General features: G+C 41.9%; 1 protein-coding gene across 9 annotated transcripts in view; it reads right to left on the bottom strand.

Annotated features, from left to right (window-relative positions):
- Positions 1-8,015, bottom strand: part of fat1a (FAT atypical cadherin 1a) — an 85,513-nt gene extending 77,498 nt beyond the window's left edge. For 4 of the 9 annotated variants that reach the window (XM_037765521.1, XM_037765520.1, XM_037765519.1 and 1 more), the window contains exons 1-2: positions 5,085-5,262; positions 267-3,556 (exon numbers count right to left, since the gene is read on the bottom strand). In XM_037765521.1, coding sequence (XP_037621449.1) covers positions 267-3,531 — 3,265 coding nt within the window. In that variant the 5' untranslated portion in view covers positions 3,532-3,556; positions 5,085-5,262. Of the gene's footprint in view, positions 1-266; positions 3,557-5,084; positions 5,265-7,366 lie in introns of those variants that run through there. The other 5 variants (XR_005206365.1, XR_005206366.1, XM_037765522.1 and 2 more) reach the window with 3 other exon arrangements.
- Positions 8,016-22,734: the final 14,719 nt, after the last annotated feature.

Consider the following 22,734-nt stretch of genomic DNA (forward strand, 5'->3'; position numbering starts at 1 on the left):
TGTCCACACAGGTCTGAGAGACAGCTGGTCCATCTGCTCCTGCTGCTCAATTCTCCCAAACAGGAAAAATGACTGGAATCAGGAACCTTACCCGTCTCCTGGAAGACTGCCTTACCTCATTGTTCCACACAGCGACATGAACTGAATAAACTATAGCTGCATCAAACTTTCCTTATGCAAATCATTTCAAGCTGATGCATCTCTATTTCAGAAATAAACAACAAGCGTCACACAGCTCTATAGAAACTCAGAGATAAGAGACTCACCGGTTTCCTCGTCGATGGTAAATATCCCCAGGCCGGATCCATCTCGTATGGAGTATCGGATCTCTCCATCTCCGTCTCTGTCTTCATCCTCAGCTGATACAGTCATCACTAAAGTCCCGACTAGTGCGTCCTCTTTTATATATCCCTTTTCCACAAACGATCGGAACAAAGGCCTGTAGAGATTCTCGTTCACATCCACCACGTCCACCTCAATGAAACAGGTTGACGACAAAGACATTGGCTTCCCTTTGTCTTTAGCTTTCGCCGTCAGGTTGTACACCTGTTTGGTCTCGTAATCTAGATTCTGCACGATCCGCACGGCACCGCTGAGTTTGTCTACTTCGAAATTCCCGTCTCCGTTATCAATGAGGCTGTATCGTACCTGACTGGAAGGTCCGATATCGGGATCGTGAGCCTCCAGCCACATGATTACAGTACCGATAGGAAGGTCTTCCCTCACCTTTACGCGATAGTTAGGAGGGACAAATTTAGGTGGGTTATCATTCACGTCTTCCAAGGTGATTTTAAGCGGCACCGTGGACACTAACTGAGGCTCGTTCGACGCCTGGTCATGCGCCGCGATCTTCAAGACGTAAACCGGGTGGAGCTCGCGATCCAGCGGCTTCGTCACAGTCACCACGCCGGACTCCTCGTGGATCGCGAAATGATCTGTGCCTCCCAGAATCGAATACTTGATGACTCCGTTATCTCCCTGATCCCGGTCTGTCGAATCCACCTGGATGATTTCCATCCCAACAGGTGTGCTCTCACTTATTTCAACTGAATACGAATCTTGCAAAAATTTCGGGCTATTATCATTGGCGTCTAGGATCTTAACGCCCAAGAGGCGTGATGAGGATTTCTGTGGTATGCCAAGGTCATAAACCGTGATGTTGAGGGTGTACTGGTCTGTTGTTTCCCTGTCTAGAGGAGAATAAACCAAAAGCCAACCGGTTTCCATATCGAGTACGAAGCGGCTTTCTACGTCTCCTCCTGAAATAACGTACACTAGCTTCCCATTGAAGCCGCTATCGGAGTCCGTGGCGCTTAAATGGACAATCCGAGCCCCGACGGGCAGGTCCTCTTTAACTTCAATAACGCTGGGGAAAGACTCTGCAAACTGAGGAGCGTACCGGTTGACTGAGTGAAAGTCATTAAAGTTGTCTTCTGGCTCAGTTTGCGTGTGGATTCTGCTGCCCTGCAGTAGCTTTTCAGCCAACATGGTCGCAACGCCGGTCTCGACACATTTTAACTGGACGGGCTTGCGCGCTGTGATGACAGTTATGTTCATGAACATCGGCTGGGTTTCATGTTCGCCGTCCGTCGCGATGACTTGTAAACTATGAAGGGAAACTTTAGCTGCCTCTCCCTCGCTCAGCGTCTGCTTCAGTGAGAGCACGCCAGAGCTTGGGTTCAGTTCAAACAGATCCAGATCGTTCCCAGCTTTAATGTGGTACCGCACTAGCTGCAGCTCATCGGCGTCTATAGCAGACACGGTTGTTATCTGCTCTCCCTCGCCGTGATCTCTGGGCACGGTCACTTCACAGTCTACATTTTCAAACAAGGGCTTATTGTCATTCAGGTTATTTAATGTTATGGTGACTGATGACTCCACCTCTCTCCGGTAAGGGGACCCCCAATCTGACGCCCTGACTTTGAGATTATAAATCCTCGGCATGAGCTCGTAATCCAGGACCTCTGAGGTACTGATGACACCGGAGAAGTAGTCGATGACAAACGGCTGAGGGCTCATATTGGTGATGCTGTAGGTCACGTAGCCATTCTCGCCTCTGTCTAAATCAGTGGCTTTAACCGTTACCACACTGGTCCCTTCGGCTGCATTCTCATCAACACTGGCCTTGTAAGACGTCTGCTGGAACTCAGGTGCATTGTTATTCACATCAATCACATCAACGATCACTTTTGTTGCCGCTTTTTTGTCACTGGTGATCACGTCCAGCTCAAACCGGGGAGCAGAATCAGCGTTGATTGGTCCTGCCGTGCTGATTAAGCCGGTATCTGGATTGATGGTAAACTTGTTCCTGTCAGATTTGTGTTTAAAGGCGTACTTTAGCTGTGGATACTTTGGCACGGCTGTTACCATAGTGACAGGTGTAAGAAGAGGGGCAAATTCACTCAGGTTGACTCTGTAAACGGCCTGTTCAAATATAGGAGGGCCCACTTTGAACTGTGCAGAAGTGACATGTACCAATTTAGCAGATGAAAATTGAGGGGGGCTGCCTTTGTCCTTGGCCTGTAAAGTGAGGTTGTATCCAAACGGCTGGCTGTCCCAGTCTACATCTTTGACTGCTTTGATTTTATACTCCTTGCTCCCGGGGCTGCTTCTCACAGCCTTGAACTGCTGAAGAGGGTCACCGGCCACGATGCTCAACGATGCTATCTCTCCATTTGGTCCCTGGTCGTCGTCCTCCACCGTTACCATAGCATAGGTGGGGTCGTGGTCTGTATCTGAGGGGGCCAGAGTGACGGCAGTGATTACAGGTGCATGCTCATTGGCCTGCTCCACCCTCACCATGAGTTTGGCCATGCTACTGAAGCCGCTGCTGCCGTACAGCTTCATCCCCCTGTCCACCGCGAGGATCTCCAACTCGAACAGCTTTGTCTCAGAGTAGTCCAGTTTGCCAGTCAGTGTCACCACACCGCTGGTTGGATGAACTGCAAACATGTCCGTCCACTCCCTGAAACTATAGTAGTACTCTCCGTTCGTACCGATGTCTGCATCCGTCGCCGTGACCTTGGCCACGCTCGAGCGTATGGCCGTGTTCTCCAGCAGAGAGATGCTATAGGATGTTGGCGAGAAGAGAGGCCTCAGATCGTTGGTGTCCAGTACCTGCACCTTAACTCTAGTGCGACACTCAACATTAGTGTTCCTGTCTGAAGCTTTAACAGTCAGCATGTAGTGGTCTTTAACCTCCCGGTTCAGAATGGCAGTGCTGCCTCCTTTGGTCCTTATTCGCAAAAAACTGAAATCTCCCAGCAGGTAATCCTCCGCTTTGAATAAGTTCTCATTGTCCCCAGAGATGATTTTGTACCTTATCTCCCAGGCTGGGTCCGTGATATACATCCCCATCTTGGTGTGACTCTCTAAGTAAGTCTTAGCAGCAGAGTTCTCGTATATGGTGGCGTTGTAAACAGAGTGGGTGAACTGCATGGAGGCGTCCCTCGCCGTCCTCTGGTTCCCTGCGCAGCCACAGAGGAGCTGCAGGAGCAGCACAAGCAGTGAAACCCAGCGCTTCCCCATCATCGTACCGTGATCTTCACAGAACCACCTGGAAACAAACACAATACGACTGTTAGTATCACAACACGTTATCACGCAAGTGCATTTAGTACATAACAGTAATTACAATTAATAACATAAAAATAACCACATCAAATCAGCATTTTCTACTATCATCCCTCGTGGAAAGACACTGAAAACAGTATTCCTTTCTTCACCATGCGTTTTCCCCAGACTCCTTTAAATGTCATGACAAGTGATGGCTGGACTGATAAATGGCTAAATAGGTTCCATGTGGAAATAAGATAGAGCAGAGCAGTCAGTCAGGTGACAAGATCTAAGCCCGAACTGCCCCCAAGTCTGCACAATGCCAGATGCCAAATATGTGCACTTCAGAACAGACACAACATCCAAACATCAGCTTAATGAGCTCAGAGAATGAACTGGCAATAAAAAACACACATGATGTAAATTTTTAATTTCCTTGTTGATGCAAAAAAAAAAAAAAAAAATGCTAATGCAAGACTGCACATTTAAAACTCCCCTTCTTTTTCTCATGTATAGAAATGCAAACAAAATGACATTTCTGGTCACCCTGTAAGGATTTTAAAAAAGCAGCAACAACTATGTAATAGAATAACTTGCAATTTAAACTGGACTTTTGTCTGCCAGTAAAATCAGTAATTAGAAATCCTGCTGGTGGTAAATCAAATTCAAAGATAGCTCCTTTCTATCTCACCGAGCATCAATCAGTGATAAAAACCACAGAGGAGATGAACCAAAGTGCTTTAAAATTGCAGATTCATCCGTTTACAGCCGCTTTTTTTTACAACGTCTCGGGGCTGCGTGGTAGGTAGTCCGTACAAAGACAAATAAAAAGCAAGACGCTGCTGTCTGCTGGGTATAAAAACCTACATTATTTACTTTTGGCGTGTCAAAATGACCCGAGCAAGGGTTTAGTTATTACTGCTTTTATGTGGTGGTTAATAAGTGACAGAGTCTAACTAGCAAATACCTTAAATCTGAAACTATATCGCCTGCAGGTATACAAAAGAACCATCTGCTTGCAGGGCGACCATTGTAAAAAAAAAAAAAATTCCAGCAACTAAAACTTATTCTTACACACATATAACAAATACAATTTGCTAAATTCTGTTTCTCTGCTACTCTAACCTATTTTTTCATTAAAAAAAAAAAAAAATCTTTCAAGAAAGTAAGTTAAAGACTATTTCATGTCAAACCCCCCCCATCCCCCAACTACAGCCATTCACTCCATGAGACGATGGTCTCATAGCACAGATTTGCTAGAAAAGACACACTACACTTTTCAAACACATATAAAATAACACATAAACTTCTGAATAATACACAACAAAGCATACCATGCTATTAAAAATGACACTAAACCAGTAGTTTTGCTGAGGCTAAACTTCCCCCAAAGCCTGGCAGAGAAAGCAGAGCGACGGTTGGTTTCTTTCTCAGCTCACAATAGCAACGAACTAACTTTTTCACGCGCTCACTTCGAGCGCTAAAGGAGCTCAAAGGACCACCTAGTGCATAAGCAACGATTCACCTACCTCTTCTGTTATTAAGTGCGCATATTTGGAGGTTTTGCGCGTAGTTTATGTAGTCCAAATCTCGGCATGGTAGTACGTGGACTTGTCTCCTCTCTCTCCGTTACTCCATCTACCACCAGCAGCAGCAGCAGCAGCTCAGATCAGCCAGCAGCTCTCTCTGCTTCCCTTTCTCTCCCACTCTGGAGCTGCTGCTCGGTATGTATCTCTCCGCGCTGCGCACGTCCGGATCTACTTTACCATGCTGGCAGCAGGATAAAACCTTTCTGCTCTGAACCCAGGACCCTACTTTCATTTACTCTGACTGCTTTTAGTCTATATTTAACTAAAAATAAATAAATAAATCAGATTAATCTTAATCTTAATCACCACTTCACCCATGGCCCCAAAGGTAGCCTTTTCTTTATTATAGGAGCGTCCTTTTACTGGAATTACATTGTGATGGCATAAATTAGTTATATAGCTGTCATTACATTATTATTTCTCTTGACAAAATAAATAACAAACCCCCTCTCTCGACCATATTTGCACTATCTGTTTATATCATGTTTATTTTTGTTTATAGCTTATTTTGTATATTGTATATTGGTAGAAATTCAATTTTTTCATTCTTATTTTATTCTAACGTTTTATCTATTCTTTTGTTATTATACTGTTTACTGCACCAACAAAACCAAAGTAAATTCCTAGTGTATACCTCTTACACCTGGAAATAAACACGATTCTGATTCTCTCTCTCACACAAACACACACAGTCACTCACACACACCCACACACACTGTCACTCATCCATCCAGCAGTGCAGTCAGACATGCATCACAATTGGACATTAGTACTGGCACTTGCTAACCAGCTTTTAAAAGTACTTATTGCTAATGCTTATTTTCTATCTTATTTATTATTTCTTATTCTATTCTCAATCTTGTTGTGTGCTTGTTCTATCTTTTGCTGCTGTAAAAGATAGAACAAGCACACAACAGAAATGTCCCCTATATGGGTTTAATGAAGTACTTACCTACCTACCTACCTACCTACCTACCTTATTTGCTCAAATTGCTCATTATAACCAGGTGTAATTTAGGAATATGTGACTAACTGGTGTGACTTTTTGTTCTCAATATAGGTGAATTTCATGTTTTTTTTCTTCATCTTTTGCTATAAGGGAAAATTCAAATAACCTACAACAAAGTCCTCTTGACGTTAGGACACTATGGCACGTGAGACATCCCCATCACAAAGGGCAAAACCTCATCCTGCCCAAATTTGGACTAATCCAATATCAGTTATTCAGCTGCAGCCCAAACCACTTACAGTATATGTGCAGTGACGAGGCTTTTTAGAGACAAATAAATGAAAAAAAAGAGGTGAGTTCAGTTTGACCTCAAAGCTGGTGGCAAGCAAACAATCCCTATTAATACAACAGTGTCAATTAGACAGGAATGTATGCTGGCTGTGCTGAAAAAAAATACCCTTTGAGAATTCACATCATCATTTTTTGTTTTCAGCATAAAAGAAGGTGGATAAACTCAAATTTCAGGGTATCCCTAACGATGATAAATAGGTTAATAATACTTGCAAATACAAAAGTTCCTCTTCCAATTTCGGTGTTTAAGCATCAATTCTGGAGAATGTCTTCTTTTCATTATTCTCACTAATGTTAAATTGTCTTTTAATAGCCTGGCTTAACTAAGGCTGAGAATGTAGTGTCCAGCAGTGCGTCCCAGGGTCTGTGTTTTGGCATTAGAGCAGGGTGACTGATGGTGGAGGTACAATCGAACCCCTCCTCCCCCCTCACACACACACACACACACACACACACACACACAGCCATCCTGACTGCTTCTCTCAGACCAGAAGCTGCACCACATCCCCTCCACATGCGCTCCGGAGTGTGGCTGCTATATGCGATTGATGGCGCTGTCTCACTGCTCTTGCCCGGACTGACTGCAGCGATCCAGCTGGTGCGCCCAACAGAAAGCCTACATACAGTGCTGCATGCAGCTATAACAACTTGTCAACTTGTACTGCTGCTCCAGTGTGTGTGCGTGTGTGTGTGTTGGCGTGTGCGCGCATGGTGCGTTTTGAGTGCGTAAATTGTGCGTAATTCGTTTGGCACAAGTCAGACAGAAACGCTCCCACTCTCTATCAACTCAATCTCAAATATTCTCCGAGTTGAGGCACAAAAGTTTCAAGAGTCATTTTTAATTTTCAGAAACAAAACCCGTGTTCTAATTCTAATTCTAATTCTAATTCTAATTCTAATTCCACTCAGAAGCTCTACTCACCAGACCAGCTGAGTGATCGCCGGCTGCTGCTCTCCAAAACTTCACTTCACATTAAATCCTGGCAGGTTTTGGTAAATATTTTTTTTCGCGAGCATCTCTCAGATGGAAAGGGATGGCTTCTGTTATTCTGCGAGAATCCGGCACCTTATTCCTCCTCTGTAGTTCTCAGATCCGTCTATCTATCCCCGATCCGCTCAGAGTCATCCCACTTCTTCTTGGTGGCTTGATATACTGTAGAGAGCTGTAGGCTATCTATCACGGTTTGCCTCGCTCCTCTCCTCCACTACGGCTCAGGTGGAGTTGCATACTGTTGCTGCCTTCAGGTGGTATCGGAAATATGGTAACCCTTGATATGAGCGCGCAAGAAGACAAAAAAAAAACAGTAAAGAAATGGCAAAGTCGTGATTTTTGTTGCTCGTCTGTATACTCCTATTCGGGAAAAGTCACAGAGCTATACTGAGGGGGGCGGAGAGAAAGAAAGTCAACAACTGATGGAGAAAGTGATGCCTTTGATTATTAGCCTTTATGTTGTGGCTCTCTGCTTATCTGATTATTTTTATGCAGATAAATCTCACTTGAATTAATTAAAAAATGAATTGTATGCTTGATGCATATTTTTATCCTTCAGTTTGATGCATTTCTTAAATAAACAGCAGCAACTAAAACACATTTTGTCACAGGGTGCATTTTTTAAATTATCTTCCGTACCAAAAAATCACATGAAAGTCATTTGAGAAACCCACAAAGTTTGAAAGTAGGAGCATTATCTGATCTCCCTGAAGGCATCCAAGGATCTTACACCTTCAGCTCTGACGTCACATGCCTCTCTCATTCCCTGCATGCAGCAGCTCAGCGGGTTGCCTGCAGTTTAGCCATGTTTATCCTCTCCCAAAATCAAAGCAAACCAACCTCACTGCATTTTTTTTAAATTCTTTTTTTCATGGCTTTCTTAATTCATTCTGGTCATGGGTTGTGTTCTTGTGCCCTTTAAGGAAAACCACTGTGTAGTTTTGTTTAATAGTGATCACTTGAGCGTCAGAGAAGCAAATGTCTTCATTCAGCTCCTCCGAACATGTGGTTAACAACTAAACTCGACACCGTGCTGTGAGGCGGCTTGCCAGAGAATGCTGGAGTGGGGATAGGGGGCCGCTGGAGCTGGCGGTCCAGCGTGAGAATCTCTGCCTAATGTCCATTCAGAACTGGCTCATTAAAGTCACATTTGCCCACAGGCTGAGTAAACGAACGAGACCTGTGGGTTTGGTGTGTGTGCATGTGTGTCTCTGTGTTAGAAAGAGAAAGAGAGAAGGAAGGAATGAAGGAGGGAGAGGAAGATTGAGCTTGTGTGTCAGAGAGCAAGTGTGTAATGTTTCATCTCTCCTGGTCTCCCCTTTACCTCGCTCCCACTTTTGTCCTAGACAACGTTTGGTATCTGAAACAGCCTTTTTTCTTCTTCTTCTTCTTCTTCTTCTCTCCCTCTCTTAGCCTCCCCTCTGATCTGCCTGTAAAGCTTTAATTGAATTCAGGTCAGGTGATGCCCAGGGCTGGCTCCGCTGCTTTGATCTCACCAAGTGTTTGCAGTCCTGGCTGCTGGGGGTCAGGTCCTAGCGCCTTATAGATCCTATAGGTATACGGGGAGGATGTATAGTGTTTGCATTGGGGAGCACCTCCACTCCCTTAATTATAAGTTACAGGGGAACTAGTATGCTTTTGTGCCTTTTCCCTTTCCTTTAGTGTGTTATATAGTTTTTCAACACAGTCTCACGGCAGTTCGTAAAATGACCACAACATTGAATCTATTTTGATTTGTGTACATAGACACGCCTAGCACGACTTCAAACAACATATTTTTCCGTGATTTTTCCTACGAATGTCCAGCAACACGTGACACACGTGTGAATTTCCGCTCCAGTCTAAATAAAACGTTTAGTTAGGTTTAGGAAAAGATTGACTTGGTTAGGCTTAGGCAACAAAAATACTCAGTTAGGTTTAGGAAAAGATCGCGGTTTGGGTGTATAACTTAAGTACGGAAGTTACGTGACCAATAAATCAACTTTGACTTCACACGGGACACAAACACTGGTCTCCTGGGCGAAAGTCCTGTGCTTTTTGACCCACCCATCCACCCCGATCTCCTCCCTATGCGGCGTACGCCGCTCTCTATACTTCCCAGTTCACAATTACGTGGATTACATACAAATTGATTTTGTGTTGATCCTCACAAAAAAAATTTGAAATTTATTGCATGTAAAAAGTTACAAAGCCCAAAGTCCATGCTAAAGGGAGTTACTCTCCCCCACAGAAACACTGCTCCTGAACTGCCTGAAACACCTTGCTTGAAGTTCTGCCTTTTCTTCCGTAACGTGGTGATGTCACCAAGTAGCACATTTACATAATAGCTGCCTATAGCAGTTAGCTTTGCACGTCCTCAAATAAAGCTAGTTTGAGCGGAGCTGGAGAGGAGTCTGAAGAGTTTTGTTCGGTTGACCAATTACAACAGTGGGCCAGCTATATAGGTCCTTTTTAAATCAACTTTATAGAAAGATGAATAACATCCAGGAGATTAATATTCTTTTTTTTATGTCGCTCTGACTGCGTTCAGTGTGATAGCTTGATGACTCAGTTATGTCTCCGGTGTCATGCTGGTGTGGAAGTCGCTCCAGTCTTCAGTCTAAAAGCCTCATTATGACAGAGTCTACAGTATGCTGCACATTTCCTCTCATGTAGCACACTGCAGGCTCAATTTCCTCTTAAAATCACACTAATCCGCTACAGATTGTCCTCGTGTCGTTGAGAGATGTTAGGAACAGGCACGGCCCAGCGTGCTGAGTGAGTTACTTCTCCTTTCCCCCCCTGTGACTAATGCCGGTTCCCCTGCAACTTGAAACTGGAATGAGATCAGGAAAAGATACAGATGATTTGTAGTGCGCCTGCAGCAATGGAGCACCCAGGTATCTGTTTCTCCCACCAACCAATATGTGTAGAATCTGAATCCTGAGGCAGAGCTTAACTGTAAGAGAGATTAGAATAATTCAATATCCACCCTGCTGTAGAGTCCTCAAGTGCAGAGGCTGACCCCTCCCAGAGCTGGTGCCTCTGTTCTTAAGAAAAGAGGACACATTATTGCAAAATGAACACAAAGAACGTATCTTTTGGGCTTCCAAATTAAGCTTATTTGGTCACACAATGTACCTGACACTATTTAAGTGTTTTCTTTTAGAGAATAACATGAGAAATTTATGGGGAATACTAATAAACAATTGACATTGCCCCTGCAGCTGGAGACAAACTGCTGTGCTCTGAAAATAAAGTCTTCATGCTGCCTCAAGCAAAGCAGGAGATTATCTTAGCAAAGCCCCTTGGTTGTAGAAGCTTCCGTAATTACCTAAAAAAAAAGCGGTGCTATATCTGGAGCAACCTGTTTGGAGAGTTAACATTACTGCATTATTTATCTGGTGGTGTTTTGCTTTAAGAGAGCATGTGAGTGAAAAACTAAATGTGTGAAATAGATTAGTGCACTTCTCTCTGCATGCAAGGTTATCATGAAAACCTGTATACCGTGTCCTCGGGGAAATCAATAAACCCGCTTTTTCCCGCCTGCTTATAAACTCTACGTTTGACTCAGACTGGGTTGCATCTCGAAGCTCTTTGTTATTCAACGGTTCATAAGCCAAATAAGATGTCCGTCCCTGGAGACGTCCCCAAATGGATCACAGTAGTGCATTCAAAATGTAGTGTAATCAGACTGTTCGCCTTATTAACCCTGAGTCCGCCCAGTCACCCAAGAAGAGAAACGGCACTGATGACGATTATATCTTTTTTATTTTTCTTTTTTTTTGTATTTCATCGATACAGAAACGTATAACACAATTATGCCATCTACTGAAGAGATACTTAACCACTTATTAATAAATACTACTATACAGAATACTTAAACATTTTGGGAAAAATGCTTATTCAATTTCGTGTTGAGCGTTAGATAAGAAGATTGATGTCCTAAGGTTACCAAAATATGCTTACTAGGAGCTCTGACAATTACAAGTAAACACGTTTGACTATGGTACCAGAGGCTTTATTATCATATTTTGAGGAAAATTATCAGATGTGAATCATAACCACAAGAACAAATAGGTGTAAATGTGTAATTTTACAAAACACTTAAACAACTTTTTGACACGCATTCAAATCTATCCACATTGTTTTTTTTTCGAAAAGCAAGCTGACGCAGCAAGGAAGAGGGTCTGTTACCATAATCAGTCTAACAATTGTTGTAATAGCTTATTATTACAAGACCATAAGGCCATAAACTAAGCTCATTAAATAAATAACTGGGCTTACTGGTGCATTCAAAGCTATCTCTCGCGCCAACTCTCTTCAAATAAGCATTGAGTGGCGGGAGAGAGAATGACAACCGTGCTCGGGAGTTACGTTCATCAGCATCATAGCCCTACACTAAGCATGATTAACTGGAAGGAGGTCACGTGAGAAGAGATGCATAAACACCAGGGTTGTCCTCGACCAAAGAAATCTTGGTCCACTAATCGATAAGTTGATTTAATCGACGGATCTGTAAAACTGAGTTTCTCCACAAAGAATCACACAAAAGCACCACTTTAAATCTTGTGTTTACCAGAGATGTGCTCACAAGTTTCTCGGAAATAAGTCATTCAGCATGAAAAAAGCATGAAAAATGACTAATCCACTAAAGAAATCTTAGTCGACTAAAATCAAAACGACTGATTAGTTGACTAATCAACTAAGAGGGGGCAGCCATAGTAAACACAGATGTATCGGATCCATATTTTGCTGTCTGGAAATTAATTAAAATGAGACAGCTCAGACTAAAATCAGCTGCTAATTGTAAGGGTCACAAAATGGTCAAATTATTGTACATTATGGCCCTTTTCGCATTATTGGTCGTACATCGTACAGAGGGCAAAATTGCCGTACAAATCCGATAATTATCAAACATAGCAACAAAACCTGCCTCTCAACCAGAACGTGAATAATGTCCAACTATTACGCTAAGCCTATCAGAGAAATATTGGAATTGGTCTTTGTAGCTCAGATACATTGAAACATTGTTAAATCCCGTCTCCTCCTCTCCTCTAGAGACTCTGGACTCTGGAGTGCTGATTGACTGGCCGGTAGAGTAGGTGGCTTGGGGAGATAATATCTCTGCTAAACATATCATGACTGCTTAGTGCCGTCTATCTGTGCAGCGTCAGTGCAAGCCAAAGCTTGACTGACGTAGAATAAATTGTGTACTGTATGTTATTGTCACACACATGCAGCGCGTCAACATACCGACTCTGGTTGCATTTTTTTCTGAAGCACACCTCCTTCAGCTTTCTCTTCTGAGAGGCCAGCTCTTTGATGTGATGTAATATATAAAGGCGGTGGGGGATGGACAACCAATTGAACACAACACTGACTGATATTTTTGATTCCACCAGTCATTTTTGTCCTTACTAAATCCTAATCCCACAGAAATTGTGTCGGGATTATACACAAAAGGCGCATTTTGGACATGGATTTGCATGGATGGATTAGTAAAGCCTTGTAATGGAGGCTCGCGTTTGTAGAGAAACCTCCATCCTCTTGTTGTCGCACATTTAAAATGATGCTGCGCTCCACTTCATGTTAACACACATTACTCATCTCCCACCCTGGGAGCACAGATAATTTCCCATTGCTGTAGAAGTTGTGAATTTGTATATATCAGCAAGAAACAGATGCCCGAGTCAGAAACGTCCTGCTTTACAAGGACATATTCGCATGTCAGCAAGCCGCTCAAAACAGCAGACACCCGATGCCGTATGTTCATTTGCATTTTTAGGGCTTTAAGACAGTGATACAGAGGATTGGGAGTGCTTTGAGCCCCCTGAGGATGATGTTTCCTTACACTCTCACCCAGCTCACATCTTCCCTTGAACAATCCGGTGCTAAGAAAACAGAAAATTGCAAATAAAACAAAACCATTAAGTCCTTCACAGTGTATTCATTTGGGCTCCACAAGACACCGCCTCGCTCTTCAATCGCATTCTTTGTGCAAAAACAAGCCAATCATAGTCTTCTGGCAGTCATGCGTTATGTATTTACAGACACATTTGCTTATCTAATAGGAGCCATAACGCGTCTCAGATTTAGACAGCTAAGGGAATGCCCTGAGGCCCGCACGCATGCCTCCTAATCCACAGATCTGGGGGATGTCATATCTCTCCTGGGAGTGAATAAAAGGACCTAAAAGGACCAAAGTTTGCCTTGTTCCCTTTTTCTCACCACCCTGTGTACAAAACAGAGAACATTTGTGTGACTAAGTGCTGGAATGATGTGTGTACGTCCTTGGCACAGTCGCAGCAGTGGATGGGTGCTTGGTCCTTGCCTGCAGACAATATTTTGTGTAATCACATCTGCGGCAAACAGACAGGCCGCCACGTTCAGACGGTATCCTTTTTCACGGCAGGTACAAATTACACTACACGTGTAATTGTAGGTGTCTTGTTGCTGAAGTCTGTGAATCACCAGTTCTTTACCACGTGTAACCCACAACTATGGATCACTTTTACGCTAAATTTACCAAATAGTGACTGTCCAATCGTAGTTTAGCAACCGTAACTAGGCACAGCAGGCCTGTTAGTTTGGAAGGTGGAGTCTTTTTTTTTTTTTAAGCCTTTTCAAAACCAAAAACGATAAGGAATGTATTAAACTGATCTAAATTAAGCTGTAAATGTTAGTACGTCTGGCTAACTAGCGCTCTACACCTAATCCAGTATTGATTCCAAGATCAAGGAGCATATCATTAGTTTACTTTATTTGGTTGGGTAACAGGATACATTAGATAAGGATGATGTTAGGATAGGACATCCACTTAAGGGGGAAATATTATAGGAAAAACTCACTTTTCCAGTGCTTGTGTACATACATTTGGGTATCTGGAGTGCCTACCAACCCACATTTTTTTGTGGACAAAAAAAATAAAAACAGGATGACGATAACAAATGTTTGCACTGCTTTTATACAGTGTATCCATCTCATTTACATAGTCCTGATCTCTGTCAAGACAAGTTGTTTAACTCTTTTAAAAAATAATAAAAATGAGGAGTGACTGCAGAGTGAAGCAGGGAAGCTGTTCCATATAGCTGGACCTCTGTACCTAATTGAAAACTGGCCAAGTCTAGTTCTGTAGAACTGACCATATAGAAGATCAACAGATCTGGTGTGATAACAGTGGATCTGAGACCTAGTTACAAACAAACTGTGAAAGGAAATGGGTAGTAAATTGTTAAGTAATTGAAATACAAAAGTACCTGTCTAAAGTTTATTAATGTCAAATATGTTTAATAACTCCAGACTTTGAAATAATGGCACAGTATGAGCATTCCAGCTACAGTTGGTGACCATTCTAACAACTTTTTCTTTTTGTAATAAAAGATGGAAAAGAGACTGGTTGAATATGTGCTTGCCCATGCTACATTGCCGTAAGATATGATAGGATAAATCATAGAGTTATATAAATCCAGATTTTTATCTTGACAAGATTTCTTGATTTGTTTTTTTTCCAGTTATCTGATTAGTAATGATTTTACCAAAGAACTTAACATGGGAAACATATTCAAGTGAATTATTAGCTATAAGAATGGGGCAAGGATGATCTGATAGGGTTCTGATTTTTGGTTTTAAGATCATATAAGCACTCTTTTTAACATTAAGAGATCATTTATTGCATTTGAACCAGGTATCCATCCTGTCTAGAACATTGTTCGTACGAGTCATCAACCTATGTTCATCTTTATCTGTGAGAAAAATAGTGGTATCATCTGCATATAAAATAAAAAGCACTTATTTTGATATTGAATGCAAATCATTGGTGAATATAAGAAATAAAAGAGGACCTAATATGGAACCACACTGTATGTGGCTGATATATGATGAATTAGTTCCATTCCAACTTACATATTGTTTCCTGTTAAGCAAGTAGCTTTTAAACCAACCAGTTCAGTACCATTAACACCGTGAGTTGAAGTTAATTTAATAATATGTTATGATCTATCAATCAATCAAAAAACTCATCACCATAACCTCTGTGTTGCTTGTCCGAGTATGTTTTTCAGGTTTTGGTGGCCAGATTTCCAGCCAGAAATATTATTTCATGTTTGCATGAGTTACTTACATTCATAGGACATGAAGAATGTTATTCTTATGGTGTATTATGTGCATGAAACTGACATTGTGAGATGGACGTGAGCCTTGTCTCTTCTCCTCACAGACTCGCAGCAGGAAAATAGCAAAGTGCTTCGTTGGCAAATAATCTACCCTCAGGACATGTTCAGAGGGCTGCACTGATGGGCCTAACAGCGTTGTCATCGTAATAAGGCAATATGTTCCTCTGTGTGTGTGTGTGTGTGTCTTTGTATCATGCTTGTGTGTTTTGAAATGTGTAACACTTTATATAAATGACTGGCTCTAGATACTGACTATAATTGACGTGCATTTGCGTGTTAAAGTTCCTCTGCAAGGCCCAGAGCTGGAAATCAGTGCCAGGACAGAGATGCAAATCAGTGGAGCAGCAGGTGGAGAGTGGCATTCATCAATGTTTGATGGGCTTCTTTCTTTCTTAGCGGCAGTCTGGCGAAGTCACAACAGCACGAAGAGATGAACAAGAGGCAAGGAAGCACACACAGCCAAACCGCTGCGCAGAGGGCCATTGTCATGTCACATTTTGACTAAATCAATATTCCATACGTAAACATTTTAAAAGAATGAAAGGACCTCGAAAGAATAACCCTTTCCATTTTCATCAACTTCCTCGTCTCCGCGGGAGCTCGTCAGTCGCTCTATGAGTGAAAGCCCTTTCTTCACTGTCTGTCATTCAATTAGATATAATGGGGTAAAATGTGCCTGCTCACAGTGCTCGGGATTATTTTTAACACATCAGTTTCCACCCTCTGCCCCTCAGAGAATGACATCACACACAATACTTGCTGACATTTTGACACTTGTTGCAGAAAAGCCTTGTCGCCTTTGGAGTGGGTTTACTCAGTAATCCATTTGTAAAGTTTTTGATTTGTTGGTATTAAAAAAACCCTGGAAGTAGAAATGCTGCCATAATATAAGGCTTATTAAGATGTAGAAGTTCAGGCAGTTGCACACAGCAGCCAAGTCAGTCAACTTATTATCAACACAACACATCATCAGCATAATGATGCAGCATATTGACTGAATAATGCCTTGTGGCAATATAGGTGTAATGCATAATCACATAAGGTCTTTAAACCAGGAGTCTTGGGATTGAAGATGAAGGTTTCTGAGGCTCCCTTATGAAAAAGAAGTATACTTCAAGTTATTATTATGAAGTAAACTATTATACTTATGTAGTAAGTATACTAGTATCAATGTACTAGTAGTATAATTGTAAGTGTACTACTTCAATACTTCTTGGGGCTAAATTGGCCCACTTTTTAGTTTATAAAAGTATACTTCTAAGTGTACTTTAAGTGTAAGAATAGTAATCTTTGAATGCACAACTAATTTATATATAAGTTGTATTTTGTTTAAGCTGAACAGCCAATTAGAGTGATTCTCTCACCGACGAGCTCCGCCGCCGATTCAACATGCTGAGTTGAATGAAAAAACTCTGAGACGGGCAGGCTAAGAGCCGAGGATGTGGGACACACTGCAAAAACTAGGGTGACAGAGGCTCACCGACAACCCCAAACTGTCCAATGGCCGACCGTCGGCTTGGTGTCAGGGACTTTAAGGTTAGGATAGGTCCCCGGCATCGAGTCTCGCATGAGTTTTTGCAATTTGGGGGCTACCTTCTAGACACAACCAGAAGATACCTTTACATGCCTTTTGGACAATTTTGTAGTTATGATTCATTTTTGTTTTTGAGCTCCAGACCCAAAAGAAAGGAGAGAAAGAAAGAAAGAGGCAGACAGATAAATGACATATTGTTTTTGTGCAAATATTACCTTCCTTTCAACCCAAGCCTCATTGGTGACCTCATCGCCTAAAGGACTACAGCATTATAGACATTAAATGCACCACGTGGAGACTGCTGAGAGTACATTCATCCCTTTCTGGCTGTCTTCCCTCAGACTGCAGTTATTAGCTATTTAGCAGACATTAGACTGGCCCTCGTTAGCTAATGACCTGTCACGCACAACTCTGCTGCTGAGTCAGCACAGATGTCCGGCCAGAGCCCAGCTAAAGTACAGTACCTAACACAACGATGTGCATGAATGAAAATATACTTCCAGTGCGGAAATAATATGGAGCTGATGCAATTAAATGTCATTGTCTACACTGGAAAAAACGGAAAAGTTCACGGTCTGCTTTTTTGCTTATCTAATAACAATCACCTCTCAAGTGCGTGACCTTTTCTGAGAACAGGGATCAATACAGCTTGCCATGATGCTGCAAACAAACCACTGTTTACTTTACCTTAGCGTATCTTTCACTCATTTAAAAAGGTCAACAGACTCTGTTATACTGATAGGGGTGAGAACCCTGCCCTTTCGCTTCTGGATTGATCTGAAGGTTGCTGCACAATGGACTGTACTTGCTCCTGCTATCCATCTTTTTCCTGCGTCATTTCGTATGTATGCCCATGTGTGTGCATGTGTGTACATACGGAGTATGTGAGCTCAGGCTTTTGATACTGTTACAACCCCACTTAAGGCTATGAACAATGAAAAGTGGAAATGAGGAAACGGAGGTTGATGCAACAGCAAAGAATTAATGGAACCAAAACTGACAGCTACAAACTCATACCCACAACTTAAAGTACTTAACTAAGGACAAGCTTACTGACAAATTAAGACAGCTAGAAGACTAAGAAAAAAACACCTTCTCGCGAGGAAACGGCCCGAGTCGGTTCACACACACAACACGGAACTGCCGAACTGGCACACTGGCCCTGCTGGCTCCTTCTCCGCAGCCTTTTAAACTTCAGCCCGATTGCTAAGTTGAAACACCGGTGCAGGAGAGGGGGGAAGGGCATCTACAGGGGAAGAGAGGCAGAGGGCAGGATCACCTCCAATACACAAACGGCTCCACGGCCGTAACAGTTACAGTTCATGTATTGTAACACTCTTCAAAGAGACGGGTCAAAACAGCGTTTTATCATCAAGCATGTTCGGCTCCCCTTTGAAGGTCTAACGAATGTCTCTTGCAGCTCTTCGGGTTTGTGTGCAAAACATTACAGGGGCGGTTGTTGTGGGGGAAGCGGCAACAGCGGCGGCTATTGAAGTTTGGGAAGAATGAAGGCTGAGGATTAGGGTGTTCAAACATCGCTGTCCTGTGCAAGCCTTGATATGACTGCACCTGGGAACGGGCTGTTCTGTGCAGTGGCAGTTTCCCAGAGTCCAAGAGACAGCACTGTCAGTACAACAAAACAGCCAGGAAGAGTTAGAGGAATGAGCCCTGAAATGTAAAACAAGTCTTGTTGCAAGGGTGTAAAGATGCTCCTTTACCACAAAATCCATTATGCACCAATCATGACATAGATCAACGTATTCTCATGCAACAGTTTGTATGATATCTAACGAAAAAGTTATTCCTCCTTTTTCATTCGCTTTCCTACGAATATCTGGTAACACGTGTCAATTTCCACTCGTTACATGCATAAAGTCTTTTCTTATTCCATCTTCACAGGAAACAACTTCCTTAGGTTTAGGCAATAAAACGTCTTACTTAGGCTTAAGAAAAAAGGTTGACTTGGTTAGGATTAGGCAACACAATTACTTAGTTAGGTTTAGGAAAAGATCGTGGTTTGGTTTAAAATAACACCGGATGTGATGTTACTTAAGTTACATGACAAATACAACAACGTTGACCTCTGGTTTCACACGGGACACGAACGCCGGTCTCCTGGGCAAAAGACTGGTATTTTTTTGACCCACCCATCCACCCCGACCTCCTCCGTTCACCAATAGATGCAATATTTCAACCGTATTAAGCAACTTTGTATATGTAAAGGTAAGGTTTTGTAATTGAACCAGGCGGTAAGAATGCCAGCGTATATAAAGCATCCATCACCCTGACCTCTGACATAGAGCAGTAGAAAGTAAAGCTGTGGTGTCAAACTATTGCCTTTTTCTAGGTACATAGCTGGTACAATCCTGTTGGGAATGAATACTGTAATTCTTTCATTTTTCTTGCACAGGGGAGGTTATCATTTTAAGAAATTGTGCTCATTTCATGAAATTGCTAGAGGCCCGGCTGGTCTTTGTGTTGTCATGAAGCTGATGTGCAAAGACGGATGCCAGAAAGAAGTCAGCAAGTTGAAACTACACATTATTTTAGGAACTGTTTAGCATATAGATGTGTAATAGTAAGTAGACATGTTGGTAGAGAATGTGAGAATAAATGTGTGCCTTGATTAGTGTTGGGCATGTTACTTATAAAATATAATCACGTACTTGTTTTTTTATATTTTTATTTTTTTTAATTTATTTAAGGAATTCCATGACTTTACTCAACAGAAAAGATAATTAGTTACATTACTCGCTACTCTACTTTCATTACTCAGCACAGATTGGTCCTTTAAACAGCTCCAAAGTCTCAACACTCACATTTCACATATTTATTTTACAGTAACACATGTAGAAATAAATATTTAAACATTGTGGTTGTTGTGCAGTACCAGCAGGAGGCAACAAAACTTAGTTAGGTTTAGGAGAAACATCGTCGTTGACCTTAAAATAAGTACGTAAACTAAGTACTTAGTTTACGTGCTTATATTAAGGCAGAAACAACGTAACATCAGCATGGAAAACACGTCACAAACGTCACTACAAAGCATGTGACAAATGTTACTAATGTAACTTAAAAAACAAAACATCGGTCTCGGACAGCGGTCTCCTGGTTGGAAGTAGTCTTTCTCAATTTTTATGCTACATCACTAGCTCTGAGCATATTCACACAAATGCATTTACGTTGCAGTCAGTACAGAATACATGGCAGGAAATGACACGCGTTCTTATTACACGCTTTTGCCTTGCGCATCATTGTGTCATTCACATCAGTAGTACTATCCCTTGGTCTTATTCTCGTTAAGCGGTATTTTCTCTTTTTGCGTTTTCCTTGTTGTTCAGCATAAAAACAACAAACATGGGAGCTCTACTTGCTGTCGTGAAGTCGCCATTGTCTTTCCTAATGCGCATGCTTCTTCTTGATTTTCATGGCGGTTGGCAAACAACATTATGATGCTTTACCGCCACCAACTGGAATGGAGCGTGGATCGGGAAATGTGCCGGCGTGGAACACCAGACCAGCGCGGACCCTCAATTGTAGTATGAATGGAACCGCATGCGCGACCAGTACAAGTATGTCTGAGGTGAATGTAGGCAAAGCTACTGGTTTCTAGCTGGCAGCTAAGAAGACACATGCCACAGCACTGCGTGCTGAACCAGCTCCTCTGAACACAAAGAGAAGACATTGATATCAACCCTTGATCATCCCTCAAACTACCAGTTATTGAAAAAAAGTAATCACATTACTTTAACACTTTCCTGAATAATGTGTTACTGCCCAACACTGGAATTGATGCACATCAGGCACATTAGAGTTGAAAGGCCTGAATAACTGCATCACAGCTATCATATAAGAGATGAATGGTGCAGACTGGCTGATAACTCATTTTTAATTCAAAAAGCCTTGCAACATATCTTATATTATTACATAGGGTACTACCCAGCTGTGATCTTACAGTGAGAATGTTGTAATATGGAATACATTATGGAACAAAGAGAGAGAAAAAGCCCTTGATGTACATATGTTCAGATCACTTTAAGTATTTTTTTTCCCCTTGTCCATTCCATTCTGCTGCAGAAAAGATACAAATGTACTTTTAGATTAAATATACTTAATACTTTATGAAATCCACAATGGTTTAGCATTAAGGATCTTAAGTTTCTTTAATATCTTACACATGCAAATTGATTGTGCACCTGTTTAGTTAATCAGACACTTAAAGTTTAATGCATGCAGTGCATTAGCAATAGTTTTTATTATTTTACTTTGACACAAGCAGCACAGTCTCAGTGGTTTTGGTGTAGAGTTTCCTGGTAAAACTTTGGTGATGTTCACAGGGAAATGTGAAACCATTTGCACTTCCTCATCAGACTAAATGCCTCGGAGCTACATAAATGAAATGTTGCCTTCGGAGATAGCAAAATTCATCGAGATCCAGATATTCATGTATCGTGATCAGGTAGAATACCAACTGAGAGGGAAAATGATAAGGCAACATAAGTACAATGGACAGACTGTGTCTCCTGGAGAGCTTTCATCTACTATTTTAAACTTGCAGAACATTTCAGGTGGATAAATACAAGAGGGGCAAATTGTACTACTTTTCTACCATCTATGTACCATGCATGCTCAAGTCACAAAAAGCATAGTCTGTCAATTTTCCACCTAAAAGAGTTCCCCTATAGAGAGGGCTTGTCAAAATTTCCTTTAGAGATTTCATGATTTATGTTCTCGCATAAACAAATACAACACGTACAGTATTCTATTATGCGCTGATCTGAATACACAAACACACGAGCTGACTGAGCAGACTGAGCGTTCCCATGAGAGTCAATAAGCCTGCATGTTTAGTCTCTGAGCATAATTGATGAAGTGCTGTTGTACTTGTGGATCTAACAGTTTGATATGGTTCTCTGTAATGCTACCTGTATCAAAATGCTGTTACAGTCGACTCCCTGCAGAGAAAGGCCGTTTCGTATTTCTGTCAGTGTAGTTTTTTTTTTCCTCCCTTACTCGCTGGCTGGAAATAACAAGGGGAATATTCCTTCACTTGTCTCATTCTGCTGGTGTGCCCCCTGCTCTACGCCGACAGGAAAGTGCCAATAGGAGCATATTGAACCAGATAACAGACTATGACAGTGTTGCTTTAGTGAGGTGTCAGTGACATTACAGAGGATTGCTCCTGAAAGTGGAAAATCCAATCAGGCTGTGACTCTCCCTGGAGCTAAAGGCCCACAGACTACAGAATGATTCATTCAAATGCTTTGATCAGGCCGAGTTATCTCCCAACTCCTCTGGGATTGAAGACAAACCGAGGAGATCCGGACCTTAAGGAGGGAGACAAGAAGTCATCTTTGTACTGGGATAATGTGCTGCAAATGTAATGCAGTGCAGGCAGCACTGAGTCATCGCAGTTATAAAGTGTCCGAATTAACAAATGGCTTTTATTTCATCCGCACGGTCATTAGTACACAATAAGCGCTCAGCTAAAAGAGAATAATATTCTTATAATAATGCGTGCAGCATGTGAATCTGTATCTTTTTTGTAAGAAATCATCAGCACAGAAGTTAAAATATTGATAAAGAATAATATGACTATTTTATCATAAGCA

The sequence above is a fragment of the Sebastes umbrosus genome, chromosome 3, assembly GCF_015220745.1.
Source record: "Sebastes umbrosus isolate fSebUmb1 chromosome 3, fSebUmb1.pri, whole genome shotgun sequence".
Taxonomy (NCBI): Eukaryota; Metazoa; Chordata; class Actinopteri; order Perciformes; family Sebastidae; genus Sebastes; species Sebastes umbrosus.